Below are 24,784 nucleotides of genomic sequence, written 5' to 3'. Positions count from 1 at the left end.
ACAATAGAACGTTACATTTATTTGATCACTTTGGCGACCCTCTTTTGTAAATATGAGGCTGTGTCCTCGACAATTGTGGCCATTTCCTTCGTAAATAACAAAAGATTTTTAGCTTTTTGTTGAATAAATTCAGTTTTTTGTTACTTCAAAAAAAGATAAGTTTAAACTATTACAAAATAATTAAAAGAAGCTGCAAAAAATTTAAGTAGTACAATTTTGAAAAACGTTGCTCAATGAAATAGTGTATTATTCGATCGCTGTTTTATAATACTATTTAAAAAAATGCCGACGTAGAAGCTTGAAAATGAAACAATTCAACCCCTTTTCACCACAGATGTGAATAAAATAAAGCACAAGAGGAAACACTGGGCTTTGAGACCGGAAGCTAACGATTCGTAAACACTGTTCGTTGGAGTCGGACTCCACACTATTCTTTATTCAGCGCGTATTTGTCTAGGTGCACTCGGTATTTTTTATTTGCCGAGTCATTGAAAGCTGCACTGGAATATTTGTAATTGGGACATCCGAAAAACTGAAATACGCCCGGAAATAAAATACATTTGAATACCTGCAACAGACACTAAACTGTTACACCTGGATGCTTTGGTACTCAAAACTAAAAAGGGTACCACGTTATGCAAAGGGTAACAAAGGGAATTTTTGTGAATGCATAGCGGGGCTAAAATGGTCACATTTAGCAATTCCTCTCAATCAATTCAGCAAATGAATTGTCGAAACTCTCAAACTGACAAAATTAATGTCAAATTAGTACGAATTACTACTGATCAACAAGGCTTTTTATGAACGTGAGCGGGGGCACTGCACGTAAAGGAGAACTATCAAAAATGACGTTTTTGTTCATACAAATTAGCAGCGTTAGTTCCTTTTTTCGCCACGTTCATATAAATCCTTGTCGATCTGTGGATATGAATTGCAAGCAGAGTGACCATTTTGCAATTTAATGAATATGATGATTCATATTCATTAAATTGCAAAATGGTATTATTATATATATTTACGATTCATATTATGATTCTACAAAGCGACCGTTTTAGCCCCGCTGTTCTTCTTTTTATCTGTGACCTCTGTGTCTCTGTGTGAGCAAATGCTGTTTTTTTATAGAGCGCGAATTCAAGAAATAATAATTTACAATAATTATTTATCTAACTTGATTTTTGGAATAAGTGCTAAACTGACTTGTACGTAAAATGTAGCGTAATGTACCATCGAGGAAGTTGATTCCTATGCAGTTGACAGACCAACGTTATTTGGTCGAATATGTCAATTCAATGTTAATTGTGATCTATCAGCTGGGTTTGACGTAACGCAACCAAACTACTTAGGTCCCCGATTTGCATAGGAATCAACTTCTCTGATAGTACATTGCTACCGCTACATTACATTTTACACTTCATAAAATTGATTTTGTAGAGCAGAAGCTGATTAAAGTTCGTGTACGCTCTTCAAAGCAATTACTTAAGTCAAATGAAAGCTAATTTTGTTTTGAACGAAATCCTTTAACTACTCAGTCGAACTTACTGGGCAATTGCACCTTCATAAAATAGACTTAAAGTTATAACTGAGTAAGAGCTATTTCGAGTCGCAGAGCTCTCCCTCTGCTTACAATAATCCTATCCCAGACCAATTTTGATATTACTTTAGCGGGTATTCACTTGAATAATCTCGATTGCATTATTTTCATTCTATAAACTTTTTACTTTTTTACTACAAAATTTATGTTTAATTGACTTACCACTAGCTTACCACCAACATTAAAAAAATAATGTCAAATTCAAAAGCATAATTTTATTAGGTGTGTTAAAATTATAATAATATGCAGGGCTTAATAAAAGAGTTTGTTTAGTAAAACACAATGTAATTTAGTCTTGTGGAAACTATTTAACTACAACAGAAGCAAAATTAAATTTGATTTATCTAATTTATATTAAAACGATAGAGAAATATTTCTCAAGCTTAAATAAGTTCGATATAAAACTTGGTGATGTTAGCGAAGTCTTATTACTCACTGGATAATCCACTTTAAAAGTTATTATAGACATAATTCTCTATGCTGCATACATTGTTTTTAAGTTCATAAATCTTTTACTTTTAAACTTTATAATTTCTTTGTGAATGCTGTTACACTGCAAATCTTATAAATGAGGAGGTGTTGCTTTTAAGTGAACTGTGGAACATACTTTTTTCAACAAAACAAAATAATATACTCGGAATAATTATGACAAGAATAATTATTAAATCTATCATATTATGGGTAGATAACAATATTTACTTTGGAGAGAAACAGTATTTTAAGCACGGACCAATTTTCTTATAATTTACGGTCAGCGAAGTTAGAGACTTAACAGAAATTAAATTGTTCACATAAAACTCGGCTTACCAAAAGTAAGGGCCGTCAAATCTGACGATGTTTTCGTCCCTTAATATCGGCCATAAAATTTTAAGTATTGGTTAAATTGATCACTCTGCCAGCCCTTAGCGTTTTTATCGAGGCCTCGGATTTGTGTGAGAAAGTGCCGAAAGAAATGGTGTATCAAATCGTTTCGTTGGTTCATTAATCAGCTTAATGCTTTTTCGGGGAAATTTCGAAGACCTCTGGGGATTGAGAATAGTTCAATCTACTACTATTATTAAATTTTTCTACTTCATATGGGTTTATAACCCATATGAAGTGGAAAATTTTCTGCTAACTATAGTTACCAGGTATGTGTACCTGTTTTTGAAGTGAAACTTTCTTATGCGGTGCACAGTGCAATTTGTGACAGGTGACCAGGGGGTGAGCCAAGATTTTTTCTTTATCGCTTACAGAAGAAGAAGAAATGTATGGGATTGACATAATACGAGTCGAACGTCAACGTCTTATTATCGAACGCTTATGTCTAATTCCATAATTATATTTTGATCGACGATTCTATAACGAAGCGATAACGTGGCTAAATGAACAGAACGTACAAAACGGAGGCCGAATAGACCACGGATGCGGCGTCGAAGAGAAAGTAATATCCCACCAAACACATTTGTTGTAAAATGTTGCCGAGACGAACACATAAGGTTTACCCTGTGAAAAAGACATGAGATCTCATGTAGAGCCAAGCTTCTGAATATACACGGCCTAAATCTACTGACCCTAACTTTAACAAATTCTACAATATACCAGTAAATATATTGTATGGCTTCGCCGATTTGCTACCGTCGCGGAGGTGATGCGAATATTTAGTTTCTGATATGATTTTTTTGTTGGTTGTATACTTAACTTAGATTACATACCAAATTTCAGCTTTCTAGCACTTCAGGAAGTAGCCAAACATTTTGATGATCATCAGTGTGTCGGTTTATGAGTGAGTCAGTGACGAAATCAACGTATTTTAAATATCACCCAGATCTCTAATATCTCCTAGTGTTTCCTTTATTTCTTTTTTTTATAGCAATACACCTAATTTAACTTTGTACTGCCAGAGTCAAGTTAAAAATACAAAAAAATAAAGTTATTAGCTTCGTTTTTCTAAATCATGGGATGTAAAAGCCTTAACACGTCTAAAATATAAACGTACCAAACGTACCAAACTTCCATTCGTATTCTTATGTTAATGTACTACCAACCTAAGTCGGTACCTGCCTACCAATGTTTTGGTGACATTTTTTATTAAGAAAGCAATTTAGTATTAATAGGCGGTAACGGGCTTAATGTCCAGGCGGTATGGCGTCGTATAGTTCGCAATTAACCGATACCTCGTCAGGAGGTGATAAACTGGCCGGTTTATGTCCACGTACTAAACAACTCTACAAATATTTTTCTGAAAATTGACCTAGCGAACGCTGTTTACATGGCTTTATAGTAACAACTAACAATGTGCTATCAGAGAAGTTGATTCATAGACAGATGACGGACCTACGTCATTTGGTCGGATTTTGTCAATTCAATGTAAAGGTGGCTTTCGGATCTTTGCCGCGGGCGACCGCGACCGGTGAAAATTCAAATAAAATGCTACTTTAAGACATAAAATTTAGCTGTGATCGATAGGTTTGACATAACGCGACCAAATTACATAGGTTCGCAATCTGTCTGTGATCCAACTTGTCTGATAGTACATTAAGAGTTATAGTAATGTATAGTAATGGGGAAATAATTAACGCATCCCCGACAGATTGGGGATATCGGCGGGGTATGTGGGACTCCTCGCTTCGGTCTACCCACTGAAAGCCCATGTATTACTCCACTCCCCCGATTAAAGCAAACAAAAAATTGAATGCCAGCTCTAAGGAATTATAAACAATGTTGCGGGGTGGAATACGGGGTACTTTCCAAAAGTCGCGGTCGTGTACGCTCACTCCTCAGCCCTGGGGGGTGAGCCAAGATCTTTTCTTTCGCTTCCTTATAGAATCGCCCATCAAAATGTATGGAATTGACATAAACTAGAATCAAAAATATATGAGATAGTATAAGTATATGGGGTAACAGCTTCTCCCCTCCAGCTCAATAGTAAATTCAAATCACATTTTTAACTGAAACTTGTGGTTTTATAGTCTCCTGGCATCTGGGTTTACTGTGAAGTGCGACGTAATAAAGCTGACACCGAGCGGGTGTATAAAACTAGATCGTCTTCAATCATTTTTAAACTTAAATATCGTATTTGTTCCGGTTGGAGCGAAACAGTCCGTTCTTTTTTGTTAAGGGTTAAGACTTTACGTGTTTTTCGTTCTTTTGGGCTGTGCTTAAGGGGAGGCTATTCCTAAATTAGCTGGTCGATGTCTGTCAGTGCGAATATCGACGTAAATGACATTAAAATAACATTCATATCAGCGCGCCTTGTACAGTGGCGGTTACGAAGCTCGCCGCGTCCATGATAGGGCGAAATAGGAGAAAAAGCCTTTTTACTTAGATAAAAAATAGTATAACTAAATATGTATCCGTACATTTCCCTGTAAAATTTTAATTGTAATCGAGTTCGATTACAATTAAAATTTTGGATAGTTATCCAAATTATTTTTTGATTGAGTCCCTGTAAGTCCTATAAAACTCAAAATGTTTTTAAAATCGAGGTAGTTTCGGTTTTTTTTTATCGAGTAAAATTATCTGTATTGTGTTTCTAACCATAAAAGTCACTAGTTAAAAGATGTAAGTATCTATACATACATGTATATATTTTTCAGTTTTTTTTTTAATGACGCTTTCTTTAAAAATTACTCATTCTAGAAACGTGAATTTGGAATAACCTAGCCTTAAGCCGTAAATGTGCCAGCTGAATGTCTTGCCGCACTCAGAGACTATGAATAACTCTGCACTTAAACTAAAATATTGACATAAGCCCCGTACATTATCTGTCCAACGCCTCCGTGGTCTAGTGGTATAGAGCGCGGCTCTTGACTCGGAGGTCGTGGGTTCGATTCCCGCGTTGGTAACATGTTATTTCCAAGTTTGGTTAGGACAATGCAGGCTGATCACCTGATTGTCTGACAAGTAAGATGATCCATGCGTCGGATGGGCATGTAAAAAGTCGGTCCTGCGCCTGATCTCTCGCCAGTCATGTCGGTTGTCCGTTCCACTGGGTTATGAGAGTAAAGGAATAGAGAGTGCTCTTGTGTACTGCGCACACACTTGGGCACTTTAAAATTACTCCTGCGTAGCTGGCCTGGTTTCAATGAAACCGGCCACCGTCACCGAAACCGGTGTGGGAGCTATTATTATTATTATTATTATACATTATCTGTAAAAATATTCATATTTTAGATAATTACAGTTAAGTAAATCTTCTCTGAGTGCGGTAATTACCTAATGATTAAGAAAAAACGATATTAATGGTATAACTTATAATACCTAATACACCTCAGGGGTCACCAGTGAGTTTCGCTCGGGGTCCGTTTTAAGCCATGAAATGACACATATCCACACATTTAATATAAAAAAAATATTAAACATAGGTAATTAATAATAATATAATACTCGCCACACCGGTTTCGGTGACGGTGGCCAATCAGACCAGGTACGCAGGAGTAATTTTATAGTGCCCAAGTGTGTGCGCAGTACACAAGAGCACTCTCTATTCCTTTACTCTCATAACCCAGTGGGATGGAAGACCGACACGACTGGCGAGGGATCAGGCGCAGGACCGACTTTTTACATGCCCATCCGACGCATGGATCATCTTACTTGTCAGACAATCAGGTGATCAGCCTGCATTGTCCTAACCAAACTTGGAAATAACATGTTTCCAACGCGGGATTCGAACCCACGACCTCCGGAGTCGAGAGCGACGCTCTAACCACTAGAACACGGAGGCGTTCACGATAGGTAATTACGGAAATTACAAAGGTATTTTTCAGATATCAATGAGAAAGTAACCATTTTTTTGTAGTTAGTTATGAAGTTTGGAGTTAAATATTTGTACAAGCTATAATAGATAATATTGACATTAAATCCTGGAGATGTTGAAGTCCTAAGATGAACGAAGATCATCTTAGAACATTGGTCCGCTCACAATGGGTCGGCGGTCCGGATGCGGACCGCGATTCGCCATTTGGTGACCCCTGCCCTACCTATTCATCTTATACTTTAATAACTAATAAGTCTCATTATTATTCTAGCTAGTCAGTCCCAATAAGTATTTTAATTTAATTCAATAAAGTTTAGCTTTAGGACTAATTTACTAACACTTGTTACAATTCAACAATGTTAGCTTGAAGTTCAGCTGTTAGCCCTTTACTTAAACTAATAGGAACAAAGTAACTTTACGACGGAAACAATGCTGTGTAACATAAGAACGGATTAAGATTTCAACGTTTTATTATTTGAAACTTAATCCTTTCGAATCCCGTTGAAATAATGGAAATTGGTTTTGCAATTGTTTTTTTTTTTTATAAGAGATATTTGATTATCAGGAACATAACGAATTAAAGTGGTAATAGTGGAAGAAAAGTGGTAATACTGTAGGTTGTGTGTGTGTCATTTATATAGAGTTTACTGTGAAAGTACGCAGCGCTGAAAGAGGATTTTTTTTACTTATATAAATATTTAGGCAGCGTCGTATTAGTCAAGGTCTATTCTTGTATGTCATGTAACGTTTACAATAAGGTTGGGTTGCACCAAATAACTTTAACTATAACTGTAACTTTAACTACAATGCAAAATGTCAAATCTTTGGTTAAAGTTAAAAATGGACGCCATCAAGACGCCATATTTAACCATAACCGTAGAGCTCGACAAGGTTTTAAATGCACGTGGCGAAAAAAGGAACTAACGCTGTCATCATACAAAAACGCCATTTTTGACAGTTCTCCTTTACCAGCAGCGCCCCCGCCCACGTTCATTTATAACCTTGTTAGACCAGCTGTCATCTGTAAATTTCTCCGGTCAAAGTTAAGATTAAAGTTTAAGTTAAATTTAGCTTTAACTAAAACCACAACTTTAACTTTAACCACGCCTCTGGTGCAACCCAACCAAAGTGTCTAAACACTCTAGGCCGAAGTTACGCGGCGGAAATTCCGCATGATTACGCCCTATATTGCTATACTGTGTTTAGACAGTATAGCAATAGGGTCCCATTTTTGCCCTTTGTGTACGGAACCCTAAAAAAGACAAGCATGTGCTTAAAATATCTGCTAATTATTCAAATTAAAAGTGTACGTCAGTATTTTATTTTTTATCCGCGGGAATAAAAGGGCTGCTCTTTTAACGCGTCAAACATTGTAATGTAACGAAATTATTTGACCTTCCCCTAATTTGTTTCCACGATTTTAATTGCCAAATTAATTATATAACTCAAGCTCGGGTAATTTATAATATAATACACGAAGTAAACCCCAACATAAATTACAAATGAACGCGTGTTATGTTGTAATTATGAGAAAAACAAACTTACTGGTGTGCTGTTTCACAAAAAATGGTTAAAAAAGTAGTTGACTTATTTCCTCGAAAAGTAGTCATACAATCACAGGCTATCATACCTAGTATAATTATATTATTATACGAGCTTTTCTCCGCGGCTTCGCTCGCGTTAAAAAGTATTATTATATACAAACTTTCATCCTTTCTTAGCGGATGCCTACGTCACAACATCTACCTGCGTACTAAATTTCAGCGCGATCCGTCCAGTGGTTTGGGCTGTGCGTTGATAGATCACTATGTCAATCAGTCAGTCAGTCACCTTTGAGTTTTATATATATATATATATATATATATATATATATATATATATATATATATATATATATATATATATATATATATATATATATATATATAGATTATCATAGGCTATATTCAATATACTTTTAAACTACGTTTAAAGGATAAAATAATCTGTCATTTTGTGCTAAAGGACTATAGATTTTAAAATCTATCAGTGTTTCTAGTCTTTTACATGTCTGATGTGGTCACGCTAAGCCTGTTGAATTACAATACATCATACGATTTGAGAGCGTGTTCATAACCGTGACGAATTTCAATACAATGTTTCATGAATTAAAACAGTAGTACGATGAAAATGTTCACGAAATTTTAGAGGCAATCGGAGCAGTTGAGCGGAACAATCAATTCACTAACAAAGTAAAATTTCCAATCCCGTATCGGAGGAATGGATTTTCGAGTTATTACCCGTTGAAGCTTGCGGAAAGCATTGGGCAACAAACTTGTAAATGTAAAACTTTGTTTAACTATTTGTTTCGAGATAAAAGAATACTACAGTGCAAATCTACCCAAGTATCCATCCGTCGTCCATAATAATATAAGTATACCCTTGTAGAAAAAAATCTGAGATTTATCCTGGAGACTTGACTAGAACTATATAACGTCAAATCATTAAGCCCCGTGCTAATAAAAAAAAAAAACAGAGCAAATAAATTTGGAAGATTGTTTGATGATGAAGTCTGATTGTTTTTGTATAGCTTAGTATCTAAACCACAGTATAGCAATATGACATATCCCTTTATTGCTATACTGTCTAAACACAGTATAGCAATATAGGGCGTAATCATGCGGAATTTCCGCCGCGTAACTTCGGCCTAGAGTGTTTAGACACTTTGGTTGGGTTGCACCAGAGGCGTGGTTAAAGTTAAAGTTGTGGTTTTAGTTAAAGCTAAATTTAACTTAAAGTTTAATCTTAACTTTGACCGGAGAAATTTACAGATGACAGCTGGTCTAACAAGGTTATAAATGAACGTGGGCGGGGGCGCTGCTGGTAAAGGAGAACTGTCAAAAATGGCGTTTTTGTATGATGACAGCGTTAGTTCCTTTTTTCGCCACGTCCATTTAAAACCTTGTCGAGCTCTACGGTTATGGTTAAATATGGCGTCTTGATGGCGTCCATTTTTAACTTTAACCAAAGATTTGACATTTTGCATTGTAGTTAAAGTTACAGTTATAGTTAAAGTTATTTGGTGCAACCCAACCTTATTGTAAACGTTACATGACAGACAAGAATAGACCTTGACTAATACGGCGCTGCCTAAATATTTATATAAGTAAAAAAAATCCTCTTTCAGCGCTGCGTACTTTCACAGTAAACTCTATATAAATGACACACACACAACCTACAGTATTACCACTTTTCTTCCACTATTACCACTTTAATTCGTTATGTTCCTGATAATCAAATATCTCTTATAAAAAAAAACAATTGCAAAACCAATTTCCATTATTTCAACGGGATTCGAAAGGATTAAGTTTCAAATAATAAAACGTTGAAATCTTAATCCGTTCTTATGTTACACAGCATTGTTTCCGTCGTAAAGTTACTTTGTTCCTATTAGTTTAAGTAAAGGGCTAACAGCTGAACTTCAAGCTAACATTGTTGAATTGTAACGAGTGTTAGTAAATTAGTCCTAAAGCTAAACTTTATTGAATTAAATTAAAATACTTATTGGGACTGACTAGCTAAAATAATAATGAGACTTATTAGTTATTTCTCTATTTAAAGTATAAGATGAATAGGTAGGGCAGGGGTCACCAAATGGCGAACCGCGGTCCGCATCCGGACCGCCGACCCATTGTGAGCGGACCAATGTTCTAAGATGATCTTCGTTCATCTTAGGACTTCAACTGGGGACTCTCCGAGGAGGAGGAGGAGGAGCAAGCTTTTCTAGGTCGCCTCGCGAGGTGGCCTAGAAAAGCCCACACGGTGGCCGCGATGTGCAGGAGCACCATGCGCATCACGGCTCTCTCTGGAACTCGGTGTAATGGGCGGCGGTGTCCCCACACTACCACCCCGAGTATCCTAGCTAAGGCAAGGCGCTGCGGCCACTCCGTGGTACGCGTCTTCTCCTCGGCCGTCTCAAGGGGTCGAACGCCTCCCGTTCTCTCCTGCGCTCGGCCTCCTCCTTTGCAGTGATGACATCTGGGCAAAGTCATTCACCGCTTGCCACGCAATCTCGCTGCTCAACATTGCCCGGATTATTGATGGCAGGGAGAGGTCCACACCAATGGCAGCCGTAAGGGCCGCGCGTTGTTCCGTCCAAGATGGACAGGTCGACAATGTGTGTTCGGCCGTATCCATTTCGTTAAGGCAGTGGTGACACCTTGTGTCACTCTTTCTCCTCGCGATCTGGCACAGGTACCGACCAAGGTAGCCGTGCCCGGTCAGCATCTGTGTCAGATGGAAGGAGAGTGCTCCGTGTCTTCGTTTTACCCACTCTTTAAATAGTGGGCGGATTGCTTCTATCAGGGCGACGCTTACCAGCGGTTCCTGCAAACGCTCCGCCCAAAGGTCTAACGACCTCTCGCTCGCCTCAGCTCTCCACCGACGCATGACGTCCGGGAGGGGGTTGCTGCCCCCCGCGCGAACCGCTGCGCAACGCCAATAAACGTCGGCAAGAGCTTCTGCGTCGATGTCCTACGGGACACTCCCAGCGAGTAGGCATGCCGCATCGCGGGAGATGGTACGATACCCACGCACCGCTCGCGTCGCCATCACTCTTTGCAACCGCCCCAGTACAAGCCTGTTGACGGCCGACAGTCTCCCAGCCCAAATCGGAGCTCCGTACATGGACATGGAGCGGATAACGCCCATGTACAGCCGCGCCGACATGCTAAATTTGGGCCTCCGAGGTTCGGGAGCAACGATGCCAACGCCCCTGCGGATTTGGTTACCCTGTCAGAGAGCCGATGAAAGTGCTCCTTGAAGGACCATCGACCGTCTAGGATGAGTCCCAACTAGGTGAGTGTGGGAGTAACTTTTATAGTAGTTCCACTCACAACCACAGCCAGATCCGGTGGTGGCGGATTCCTTGACCTGTGAAAACACAGGGCCTCGGATTTTTTTTTTATGAAATAAGGGGGCAAACGAGCAAACGGGTCACCTGATGGAAAACAACTTCCGTCGCCCATGGACACTCGCAGCATCAGAAGAGCTGCAGGTGCGTTGCCGGCCTTTTAAGAGGGAATAGGATAATAGGGGAGGGTAGGGATGGGAAGGGAAGGGAAAAGGGGAGTATAGGGAAGGGAATTGGGCCTCCGGTAAGTATCATCGACGTAAACAAACAACAAACAAACGACGGCCGTATCATCAGCGTAGCCGACCAACTCTTTGCCCCGGAGGTAGGTGCCTCGCAATACCGGGTCGTATCCAATGTTCCACAAGGTCGGACCAACAGCGGAACCCTGCGGAACACCACAGTCAACCTCTTCTTCCACCCAACCCTCCTGAGTCGGGAACTGCACTGACCGCTCCGAGAGGTAACTGCCAATCGTCCTTTGCAGGTACTTTTTAACGCCGTGGTATCGCAGGCCATCTTTTATTGTGGACCAGGGCAGTGAGTTAAAAGCGTTTGATATATCCAAAGACACAACTTACACTACACCACCCTGGCTCACCTCCTCTTCCGTAATATCTCTCAGACGAGCGACCGCCCCAATTGTAGACCGGCCCGAGCGAAAACCGAATTGGTTGTCACTCAGATTCGGCCCTACGGTCTCCAAATGGTGCACTAAGCGCGATACCAGAACTCGCTCCAATATCTTGCTCATCTCATCCAGCAATACAATGGGGCAGTACGCAGACGGTTGATCTTCGGGACGCCCATTTTTCTTAAGAAGCACTAATTTACCCGTCTTCCATAATCGGGGAACTCGACCCTGGACCAGGCAATTGGTCAGAACCGCGAGCACCCTTGACTCTAAGTGCTTCATTGCCAGGGCCCACGCATGGCCTGACACGCCATCGGGACCGGGAGCCGTGTTACGGGCGGAACTTCTTGCTCTTCTTCAAGTTCAGAGTCTTCCATTGGTGGTCTAGACGCTGGTTGGTACTGCTCAGTTTCAGATGGAAACAGAGCAGATAGAACTCTGTTTCGGAGCTCCGGTGCAATCGTCTGTGTTATTGGGGGCCCAGTAGGTCGCAGTTTTTGACGTACCCATTTATAGGGCTTGCCCCATGGGTCCTCTTTGAGAGTTTGCAGCCACTCTTGCCACGCGTCATCCTTCGCCTGGGTCATCTCTATTGACCCTAGCATGACAAACATTTTTTCTCACGTAGATCAATCATCGAAATAACACATTTTTATAAAGTTTTGTCGAGATAATGTCGAGATTTTGACATTATGAGACGAGTAGTTTTTAATTATGAGAGTGACATATCTCGTTGGCGTATGCTAGGCAGGCTGGCTGCATCTCTAGAACCGCCATACCTAGACTTCTGAAATTTTCACAGATTGTGTATATCTATTGCCGCTATAACAAGTTAGGGTTCCCCTTCGTGCGTGAGTCCGACTCGCACTTGGCCGATTATTTTGACATAATATTTTATGTTGAATGTTTGTATTAAACTAAAATAATAAAATAAAATCCAAAACACGGTAGCATTCAATCATAATAGTGCCTATAACTAAGATCTTGGTTAGAGTTTTTAACTACCTACATAAAAAAGAAAAGCCTATACAGTGTGTAACAAAAATAAGTAATAATACTTTAGGGTGTATACGTGTTCCTTGTAGAGAGTTCACTGTGAAAGTAGCAGCGCTGAAAGACGAATTTTTTTTACACTTTTGTATGGGCAAGGGTCCGTCACGAGTTTCCCCATACAAAAGTGAAAAAAAAATTTGGTCTTTCACAGTGAACTCTCTACAAGGAACACGTACACACCCTAAAGTATTATCACTTATTTTTGTTACACCCTGTATATGCCTTAAAAATTCGAACAAGAACAATTTCATTAATATTGATACACTTTAAACTTCGGTAACGAACAGCTTACAGCAGGAAACGATTTGAATAAGAAAACTTTTAAAAGTAAAGCTTTAGGAATTTTCAGATTTATTCCTAATGACTGTTCTTTTTAGTACTTAGGTCTTAAAAGGTTTTGACGGCAATTAGTATTTTCAATTCATAAGTTGAGCAATTTTTCTTCAAGAATTTTATATAAATGAAGTAACTTTTTAGTTCGAAATAATACAAAGCTTTTCGTAACTACACCAAAATTCCTGAAATGTGTAGAATATTTAGCCCTCGAAAATTGTTTACACGATCGCCACAAACATAGTTTTAGAACAGATTACAAAATAGTTACTACGTCTAAGTATGTTACATTAGATTATTCGTTACATTGTCGAAGCGATTACATTATAAAAATAAAGTTTAAAAAACTAAAACCCGACTACTAAAACACGCTCTAAAAAGTACGAAACAAGAAAACAGTTTATAGGGATATGGAAATGTTTAAAGGATAGCCGTGGTCGTATGTATGCCCTTTATTAATATTTAATATAATATAATGAATCTGTTTAAATTTGCTCTAGTAGGTGGCATACGACCACGGCTATCCTTTAAACATTTCCATATCCCTATAAACTGTTTTCTTGTTTCGTACTTTTTAGAGCGTGTTTTAGTAGTTGGGTTTTAGTTTTTTAAACTTTATTTTTATTTCAATTATTTTGGGGCTAAGATTCACTCGATCTTAAACTATCCAACTCCTCAAATGATCGAGGATCATGAGGATGTTTTACAATTTATTTGGTTCTGATTCACTACCTGTTGCCCGCGACTTAGTCCGCGATAGCATAGTATAATAATTTTAAAGGAGATGGATATTTTTTTTCCAACATAAGTGTATGTTTAGTTTAGGGAACAATTATTTCACCTATAATTTATAACCTTGTTTCTAAAAAAGGAGAATCAAAACTCAACATTAACAACGCGACAACACTTCCACGAGGGAGGGGCTTTTGGGGGGGCGCAGCCCCCCCAAGTTCCGACCTAAGCCCAAGCCCTCCATATTGGTAATTAAATGATAGTCAAAAAGTGTATGTTTAGTTTAGGGTACAATAATTTTACTTTTAATAATTTATAACTTTGTTCCTAAAAGAGGAGAATCGAAACTCAACAATAACGACGCGATAACACTGCTACGAGGGAGGGGGGGTTTGGGGGGGCTGCGCCCCCCCAAGTTCCAGCCTAAGCCCAAGCCCTCCATATTGGTAATTAAAAGATAGTCAAAAAGTGTATGTTTAGTTTAGGGTACAATAATTTTACTTTTAATAATTTATAACTTTGTTCCTAAAAGAGGAGAATCGAAACTCAACAATAACGACGCGATTACACTTCCAGGAGGGGGGGGGGGGGGGGGGGGGGGTTTGGCGTGGACGCGACAACATTTCCAGGTCGGGGAGGACAACATTATCAGGTGATTGCTCGTAAACCCGTGAGAAATAATAATGTTTACATATTTGAAATGTGCTAATAAAGCTACATACATACATACAGGCCAAAATCATAACCCTCCTTTTTGCTTCACCGTAGTCGGGTAAAAACTATTGATTACTTGAAACTATTGATTAGTTAGCAGACCTACGTAATTTGGTCGCATTATGTCAAACCCAGACAGACATAATATTAACATTGAATTGACTTATCTCGACCAAATGATCCATGAATCAATTTATTCGATGCTACATTGAGAATTTTTAAGATAATTTCCATTATATTGAAATCATAAAATTATAGTTAAGTACTTAAAAAAATTCAACTAAGTATATTTCTCAACAACAACGCTAAGTATTCTTTTCATTTTTGATCACCATAAAATGGGCTGGCAACACAACTCTTCTGCTATTGAGAGTGTCCATGGGCGACGGTGGTTGATTTCTATCACACGATTTACTCGTTTGCCCTCTAATTTTTATAAAAAAAGACTCCAAACTGACCAGCCTAAAACTTGTTCGGAAACGAGCGAAAATTACACTCTGACCGTATGAATTTAAAGCGGTTTCGAACGAAAATGAATTGTGTGCGATCGATGTTCACGCACGGATTCCAAATCCATTAGAGAGATAATCCGCGGATAACAAGAAAAATGTTACACATGTGTAATGGAAATATTATGCTGATGGATTTTACATGTTGATATGAAACTGGTTGTTTAAAGCTTGTCACGCGGTTGGTGAAGGAATAAGCGATTATCACATAGTATTATAATAATTACATAATATAGAGCTATGCGACGATATCGACATAATACATAACATAGTATACTATGTTACTTATATTTTTTGTGAATTCTAAAACGTCCTTATATGAATGAATCTTATCCACGATTATAATAAATCAATTTAGTTTAGTAGATTTTCCGTATTTAAGTTAAAACTTCCGCACACATTTGTTTTTTTTTTTCAGCCAAACATAGAGTGGATGTAACATAAATAGCATTTTCAATCCTATCGCATTCACATTTCACACGTTCAATATTATCGGATCAAACCTGGCCACCACTAAAAGGATTATGTGTTCACTGGCGTTACATACAATGTGTCCCGACACCGGTGTCCGATCTTTTAATGTCGTTATCTATGGCATATTTTATCGACAAATTGGCCCACAATTTTTTTTTCTCTCTCAAGGTTGTAAAATGGCAGCCATTTTAGTTTTTCTCGGGCATTCACACTAATCTGACCAGAACTGCTCTTGTAAATATCCTATGAAGATAAAAAGGGGCTCATTTGATAGCTAAATTTATGGACTACGCTTACACAGGCAATATGTTATAAATTTCGTGGAATTAAACATAGAAAGACCCAAGTTAAAGAAAAAATGTGTATTTTTTATTAATGGCTTTTTGTGAAAAATCTAGCAGTTTAAACTGGTTCTTTTTTATTTTAAATAGGTAGAGGAAATTTTCATCTTCTAAAATTCTTTTACTTCAATGCTCTAAGTCACATAGTTTAGAAGTTATAACGATTTTCTTATGATGAGGTGGTCAGATTAGTATGAAGCCAGAGAAAAAACTTTTTTTTCAAAAGTTGGAGAAGAAAATAATTGAAAGCCAATTTGTCAAAAATATAAAAGCCATACATCATGAGTTCAAATTTTTATTCTCCAACTTTTGAAAAAAATTTTTTTTCTCTGGCTTCATACTAATCTCTCCTCCACTACCTCATCATAAGAAAATCGTTATAACTTCTAAACTATCTGACTAAGAGCATTGAAGTAAAAGAATTTTAGAAGATGAAAACTTCCTCTATCTATTTAAAATAAAAAAGAACCAGTTTAATCTGCTAGATTTTCCACAAAAAGCCATTAATAAAAAATACACTTTTTTTTTTCTTAAACTTGGGTCTTTCTATGTTTAATTCCACGAAATTTATAACATATTGCCTATGTATATAACATATAGTCAAATTAGTGTGAAAGCCCGAGAAAAATTAAAATGGCTGCCATTTTACAACCGTGAGAGAGAGAAAAAATGTTAGAGCCAATTTTTCGATAAAATATGCCATAGATCATGACATTAAAGGATCGGACACCGGTGTCGGGACACATTGTATAATGTTTATGTTGACGATATGGTGTAATATAATTATTATTAAAGTCGAGTGACAGAAAATAATTGAATCACAAGAATTCGAAAAGTAACTCACTATAATTATTGTGTTTTTAATGTTGACTTGATATTATTATTGTGAGTTATAATAGTTATATGCAGAAGAAGATGATAATATACAAATAAGTACTACCTTGTAGCCCATGCACGTGGCACGTGGAATGAGACTTATAAATCGCCGTGAAGTATTTTATATGATACTTGGGTAAACGCTTACAATATACACTAATTAGGAAGGGAAAAGACGGTCACAATTCTTCTCCAAAATTCAAGGTAACGACTGTGTGCAAATCAATGTACTCGTAGTGACTATTATTTTGATAATGTTGGTCATGACTCATGAGTGCACCAAAATTGCCAGAATGCGTTGGCACCACTGTTTCTGATCACGATCCTTGTATATTTTGTTTCGAAAATTGACCATACTGTATAAGTGTTACATGGTATATCACCAGATAGTTTAAATAGGTCCAGTCACGACCCCAGAACCCGGAAGCGAATGTGGACGAAGCGGTGGAAGTATTTCAGGATCGCGTTGATGAAGATCGCATACTACACCCCTTTATGCTATAGGTACAGCTAGATCGGTGTCCCTCAACCAGAAGCTGGTAAGTGGTACATATTATACTTACAAAATTTCATGAATGCACATGATTATTTATTTTAAGTAAAAATATTGTTTCATTTTATTTTGAAAATGTTTGATAAAAATACTTTTCTTCTGCATTAGTCACGAAATAACAATTTCAGGAAAGTCTAACAAGTAACAGATATTGTTACCTAATGTGTAATGCATAATTTCATAATGGTGAAACACACACACCAAACACACACATACATTATGAAACTGAAGTCTGAACATCCATACTTCCATACTAATATTATAAATGCGAAAGTGTGTCTGTCTGTCTGTTACCTCTTCACGCCCTAACCGCTGAACCGATTTCGCTGAAATTTGGCATGGAGATACTTTGAGTCCCGGGAAAGGACATAGGATACTTTTTGTCCCGAAAAATGTACGATTCCCGCGCGATAAACGAGTTTTGGCGCAACGGAGTTGCGGGCATTAACTAGTACATTTATAAACTGAAAGTGTCATAATTTGCACGTTTTTGGGTCTTTATTTACATACAGTGAACACTGATATGGGGCTAAGGGAGCGATACTCCACTTCCTTTGATGTCGGTTGTTTGGACCGTAACGAAATCATAATAATATAATGTTATTCCGGGGTCTCGAAAATGGTAAACCCCATGTTTACTGAACTCACTGGTCAAAAGAAATTGTATGAATACACAAATGGTACTCGAATTTTAACTTACTGAAATAACTTGTTTATATTTCGTTTAAATAAAGTTAGTTGTATATTAACCTATATAAATAAAAATGAATTTTAAATTTTATTAGTTTCATACATACCGACCGGAGAAATACCACGTCCTCACAGAAAACCGGCGTGAAACAGCGCTTCCGCTGTGTTTCGCCGAGTGAGTGAGTTTACCGGAGGCCCAATCCCCTACCCTTTTCCTTTCCCTACCCTCCCCTATTTCCTTCCGTACCCTCCCCTATTCCCTTCCGTACCCTCCCCTATTCCCTTCCCTGCCCTCCCCTATTACCCCTTAAAAGGCCGGCAACGCACCTGCAGCTCTTCTGATGCTGCGAGTGTCCATGGGTGACGGAATTTGCTTTCCATCAGGTGACCCGTTTGCTCGTTTGCCCCCTTATTTCATAAAAAAAAAAACATAATTTTTTTGTATTTGCATTATGTATTTTAACAGCTGTGGGTAACTTTTATTTTCCTTTCATTTCCCAGTCCTTTTTCGGGATAAGCTCATTCCATTGCACAAAATCCAATACAAGTGCCGGCTTAAGTTTTTTATTAATGGCTTTTTGTGAAAACTGCTAGATTTTTCACAAAAAGCCATTAATAAAAAATACACATTTTTTCTTTAACTTGGGTCTTTCTATGTTTAATTCCACGAAATTTATAACATATTGCCTGTGTAAGCGTAGTCCATAAATTTAGCTATCAAATGAGCCCCTTTTTATCTTCATAGGATATTTACAAGAGCAGTTCTGGTCAGATTAGTGTGAATGCCCGAGAAAAACTAAAATGGCTGCCATTTTACAACCGTGAGAGAGAGAAAAAATGTTAGAGCCAATTTTTCGATAAAATATGCCATAGATCATGACATTAAAGGATCGGACACCGGTGTCGGGACACATTGTATAATGTTTATGTTGACGATATGGTGTAATATAATTATTATTAAAGTCGAGTGACAGAAAATAATTGAATCACAAGAATTCGAAAAGTAACTCACTATAATTATTGTGTTTTTAATGTTGACTTGATATTATTATTGTGAGTTATAATAGTTATATGCAGAAGAAGATGATAATATACAAATAAGTACTACCTTGTAGCCCATGCACGTGGCACGTGGAATGAGACTTATAAATCGCCGTGAAGTATTTTATATGATACTTGGGTAAACGCTTACAATATACACTAATTAGGAAGGGAAAAGACGGTCACAATTCTTCTCCAAAATTCAAGGTAACGACTGTGTGCAAATCAATGTACTCGTAGTGACTATTATTTTGATAATGTTGGTCATGACCCATGAGTGCACCAAAATTGCCAGAATGCGTTGGCACCACTGTTTCTGATCACGATCCTTGTATATTTTGTTTCGAAAATTGACCATACTGTATAAGTGTTACATGGTATATCACCAGATAGTTTAAATAGGTCCAGTCACGACCCCAGAACCCGGAAGCGAATGTGGACGAAGCGGTGGAAGTATTTCAGGATCGCGTTGATGAAGATCGCATACTACACCCCTTTATGCTATAGGTACAGCTAGATCGGTGTCCCTCAACCAGAAGCTGGTAAGTGGTACATATTATACTTACAAAATTTCATGAATGCACATGATTATTTATTTTAAGTAAAAATATTGTTTCATTTTATTTTGAAAATGTTTGATAAAAATACTTTTCTTCTGCATTAGTCACGAAATAACAATTTCAGGAAAGTCTAACAAGTAACAGATATTGTTACCTAATGTGTAATGCATAATTTCATAATGGTGAAACACACACACCAAACACACACATACATTATGAAACTGAAGTCTGAACATCCATACTTCCATACTAATATTATAAATGCGAAAGTGTGTCTGTCTGTCTGTTACCTCTTCACGCCCTAACCGCTGAACCGATTTCGCTGAAATTTGGCATGGAGATACTTTGAGTCCCGGGAAAGGACATAGGATACTTTTTGTCCCGAAAAATGTACGATTCCCGCGCGATAAACGAGTTTTGGCGCAACGGAGTTGCGGGCATTAACTAGTACATTTATAAACTGAAAGTGTCATAATTTGCACGTTTTTGGGTCTTTATTTACATACAGTGAACACTGATATGGGGCTAAGGGAGCGATACTCCACTTCCTTTGATGTCGGTTGTTTGGACCGTAACGAAATCATAATAATATAATGTTATTCCGGGGTCTCGAAAATGGTAAACCCCATGTTTACTGAACTCACTGGTCAAAAGAAATTGTATGAATACACAAATGGTACTCGAATTTTAACTTACTGAAATAACTTGTTTATATTTCGTTTAAATAAAGTTAGTTGTATATTAACCTATATAAATAAAAATGAATTTTAAATTTTATTAGTTTCATACATACCGACCGGAGAAATACCACGTCCTCACAGAAAACCGGCGTGAAACAGCGCTTCCGCTGTGTTTCGCCGAGTGAGTGAGTTTACCGGAGGCCCAATCCCCTACCCTTTTCCTTTCCCTACCCTCCCCTATTTCCTTCCGTACCCTCCCCTATTCCCTTCCGTACCCTCCCCTATTCCCTTCCCTGCCCTCCCCTATTACCCCTTAAAAGGCCGGCAACGCACCTGCAGCTCTTCTGATGCTGCGAGTGTCCATGGGCGACGGAAGTTGCTTTCCATCAGGTGACCCGTTTGCTCGTTTGCCCCCTTATTTCATAAAAAAAAAAACATAATTTTTTTGTATTTGCATTATGTATTTTAACAGCTGTGGGTAACTTTTATTTTCCTTTCATTTCCCAGTCCTTTTTCGGGATAAGCTCATTCCATTGCACAAAATCCAATACAAGTGCCGGCTTAAGCTCGTTGACGTCATCACGTCTTATTGTGTTTTAACAATTTTAATGAACTTTTTTTTTCACAAAATGTAGAGATAAATAGGATGTAAACAAAAAAAACTAAATTCAAATAAAATAATGGATTACAGGATAAAAAAAAACCTTAAAAACCATTCAAGTGCATGTCGGACTCGCCCTCGAAGGGTTCCGTACCGTTATAAAGCATAAATAGGCCAATATTGTGGTTTTTGTATGGGAGCCCACCTTAAATTTATATTTTATTTTAATATTATTATCTATATATATATATATAAATGGATTTCAAATGTGTTAGTCGCGCTAAAACTCGAAAACGGCTGGATGGATTGGACTGATTTTAGTCTTAAAATATTCGTAGAAGTCCAGGGAAGATTTTAAAGTGACACGAAGTTCACCGGGATAGCTAGTTGTTATTATAAACATATCATTAAGGCCTTTGTGAAAACTTTAGGTGCCTAACTTTTGCTATTACTGATATAGAGCAAAAAAGGCAAAAAAAAAACACGTTTGTTGTATGGGACCCTTCCTGAAATATTAATTTCATTATATTTTTAGTATTTGTTGTTATAGCGGCAACATACATATTAAGTATACAATCTATGAAAATTTTATAAGTTTAGCTATAGCGGTTCTTGATATACAGCCTAAAGCCTAGAGACAGACAGACGGACGGACAGACGGACAACGAAGTCTCAGTAATAGGGTCTCGTTTTTACCCTTTGGGTACAGAACCCTAAAAATTAACTTAAAAGTAACTTAAACTTAAAACTACTGTTGGTACCTTCAATAGGGTTAAAACTTATAAGTTAAAACGTAGGTTAGGTATATCAGGAACTTCAGCAATGTTCATATTTATTAATATTATGGTAAAGTGTGAAAATTGAGTAAATTTTATTTGAATTTTAAGTGAATTCTGAAAAAGGCAGCATTATACAGAATGTAACAAAACAAAATCATATAACTTCAGGGTGTGTACCTATCCTGTATAGAGTTTATTGTAAAAGTAGCAGCGCACGAGGAACAAGTTTTTTTTTAATTTTAATGTATGGACAAATTCATGATGCTACTTCTAAATATATAATTTAAGGGATGTGTCCCTTAACATTTTTTTTTTAACATATCCTTAAGTAGTATCACTTTTTTGTTACAGCCTGTATATAGTAATCTGAATTACTTAAAAATTAATAAAAAATGCAGTGTTTTCCATGTTTAATATTATTGCAAAAACTGCCACACCATTTCCATGTGAAGGTTCACGCCAAAATTTCATTAACTTTGCGCAACGAGCATTTTCATTTTTATGGCATGTTCAAAAACATTACACAATAACAGGCATTTTACGTAATTTACGGTTTTCCGAGTTTTTTGACAGGAGTTTAATATTTTCAACAACGTCGTTAATTGGTTAATGTTTTGACGTTAGCCAATCAAAAACGCTAGTGAATGGATACTTCTGTCAAAACCCTTAGGAACCGGGTAATGTCATTGTAATGTAGAGCCTTTACTTCGGACATTAAGTACAATTATTATTTAAACCTAGTTATTAGTTATTATAGTCTCGAGATTTGTTTGACCCTATTAAGTCTAGAGGTCCATACGGAATCATCAATGTGCATTTCTGAGTCGCACTTGGTTCTATACAACTTGAAGTCATCTCCCTATGGGTATGGAGGTCGGTGGTATAAAAATAGTACCCAGTCTGTAGCCAGCCTCATAAATCGATTTTGTTGTGTGTAAGGTTTTATTTCGAGACATAATTAATAGGTGAGAATGCTGTAACTGCGTGTATCGAGCTTTTTTTGAATGCAGCCGTTAAAAATCTATGATTATTGTAAACTTCCGTTCAAGCTCAGAATATATTTTCGCCTGAAAACGCTTTGCAGATTTTTTGCGTATTATAATGTTGTAACTTGTAATCTAGTTTATTTAATACTTGTAAATGTAAGTTAGCAAAACAGAATACTGTTCGCGTATGCTGGGGTAAAATGACGTTCACGTGATCAACAGGTCGGTAATGTACGAGGAAAGTGGAAACTGCCAGAGAAAATTTTATACGGCAGTCAAATTAGGACCTACATAACTTTTTCTTACTAAAATATAATAATATTATAACGTAATTACCACATTACGGGTACCTACTCTATGTAACAATAAATATTTTAGACCTAAAGAGTCCTTGCTATATATATTATATTATATTTTAAACGTTCAAGATGGATAGAATTTAATTACGAACGTACCTGGCACAGTAAATTGTCGTCGCATTTCGAGGACCTTCGGCGTAAGTTAACCGAAGCACATCAGCTGACAGCGGCACCTAGAACCACTTTACACTGTAAACACAAATTAAATTCACGAAATACCAACAAAACTTTAAAAATAATAAAATATAATCAGTAATTAAAAGACAGAAATGCACTGTACGAGTAACGAAAAATGTTAATTTGAATTCGCGCGCGCAATTCCTGCACGTGATTCCTTGCGGCGGGCGATGCTCTGAAATGAACCGCGTTTCAGGCGGTCGTCTGAGCTTCTGGGGAGTGAACCATCCCTAGGGCGGCCGGAGCGGTTGGGCGGCGGCGTGACAGCCGCCCTAGGCGCGCCCAACACCAGGCGAACAGAAAGTACCAGGAGTAAATGAAACACGTGTACTAATGCTCACTGCGCAAGTTCTAAATGTGGAAAGCTAGGGGAAAGCGTGCCGTGCGAGCGGGACGGATATATGCTAAAAATAGGGGTGCGACTGGCGCACGCCGAAAATAATATATCGGGTAGCGCCAAGCAGTCTCCCGACTTGAATTCTCTATGTTGAGCGTAACGCCGAACACGTCTCCATTTAGTCTTCATTTTTTCACACTTTCTTTACATTTATTTTTAAAAAGATTCTCTGCTTTACCTTTTTTGACGACTAACTTTCTTTTGTTAGAAACATGCAAGACTATGAAAATCTCGGAGTTAAAAAAGTTTTTTCAATTTACAATAAATACTGCGGTATGATAGGTATTGTTATTTATATAAAACTTTGTTTTTTTACTCTAATTGATATTAATAATTGTGTTACCTAAAACTTTTTTTTGACACTTCTGAAATCTGAAGTTATGACAAGCAAAAGTTAAAAATTATTATTGGTAGCTAATTAACACAATATGTCCACCTGATGTTCTTGTTTTAACATAATATTTTTAAGCTCCTAAGAAAAAATGAACGGTAAAAAACCTCATTACATCCTATAATAATAATTATTGACTTGGACACTTTCGTAGCAGCGCGGCGTAGCACCAGTGTAGCCGAAGCGAGCTTTCAAGGAGTCTAAAAAATATGACTGTCAAAAATATACAAAAATATACAATCACTAGCTGTCCCGGCAAACGTTTCTTTGCCATATAAAGTATTTCGCCCATATTATTTTATTGAAGTGACTAAATAAGTATGTCACCATGGCAACGCCGTCAGTCTCGGGTTGTATTAATTGACTATTATTTATTCAACAAATGCACTTATCAATATAAAAGTACCCAGTAGCCGATTCTCAGACCCACTGAATATGCATATAAAATTTGGTTAAAATCAGTAAAGCCGTTTCGGCGGAGTACGCGGCCTAACATTGTGACACGAGAATTTTATATAATAAGAGAAGATTACCTATCACTAATTAGTAATTAGTAAATCTCATCTAACTTTTGCCATAGTAACTATTTAGTAATCTGTGCTATTGCTGTTATGAAGATAAGGACGACAAATACATGGCGTTGATTATTTTGAGTGTCGGTTCGTCCATCTTCTCAGGTCTACC

At 37.5% G+C, this 24,784-nt stretch overlaps 1 protein-coding gene across 1 annotated transcript in view; it reads right to left on the bottom strand.

The window, feature by feature from the left end:
- LOC121733398 (calcium/calmodulin-dependent 3',5'-cyclic nucleotide phosphodiesterase 1-like) overlaps window positions 1-23,341 on the bottom strand; it is a 366,803-nt gene extending 343,462 nt beyond the window's left edge. Inside the window, exon 1 of the mRNA XM_042123662.1 lies at window positions 23,232-23,341. Coding sequence (XP_041979596.1) covers window positions 23,232-23,256 — 25 coding nt within the window. The 5' untranslated portion in view covers window positions 23,257-23,341. The remainder of the gene's footprint in view (window positions 1-23,231) is intronic.
- Between the last annotated feature and the right edge of the window lie 1,443 nt (window positions 23,342-24,784).

Source organism: Aricia agestis, chromosome 1, assembly GCF_905147365.1.
Source record: "Aricia agestis chromosome 1, ilAriAges1.1, whole genome shotgun sequence".
Taxonomy (NCBI): Eukaryota; Metazoa; Arthropoda; class Insecta; order Lepidoptera; family Lycaenidae; genus Aricia; species Aricia agestis.
This window is presented reverse-complemented; position numbering and strand designations above follow the sequence as displayed.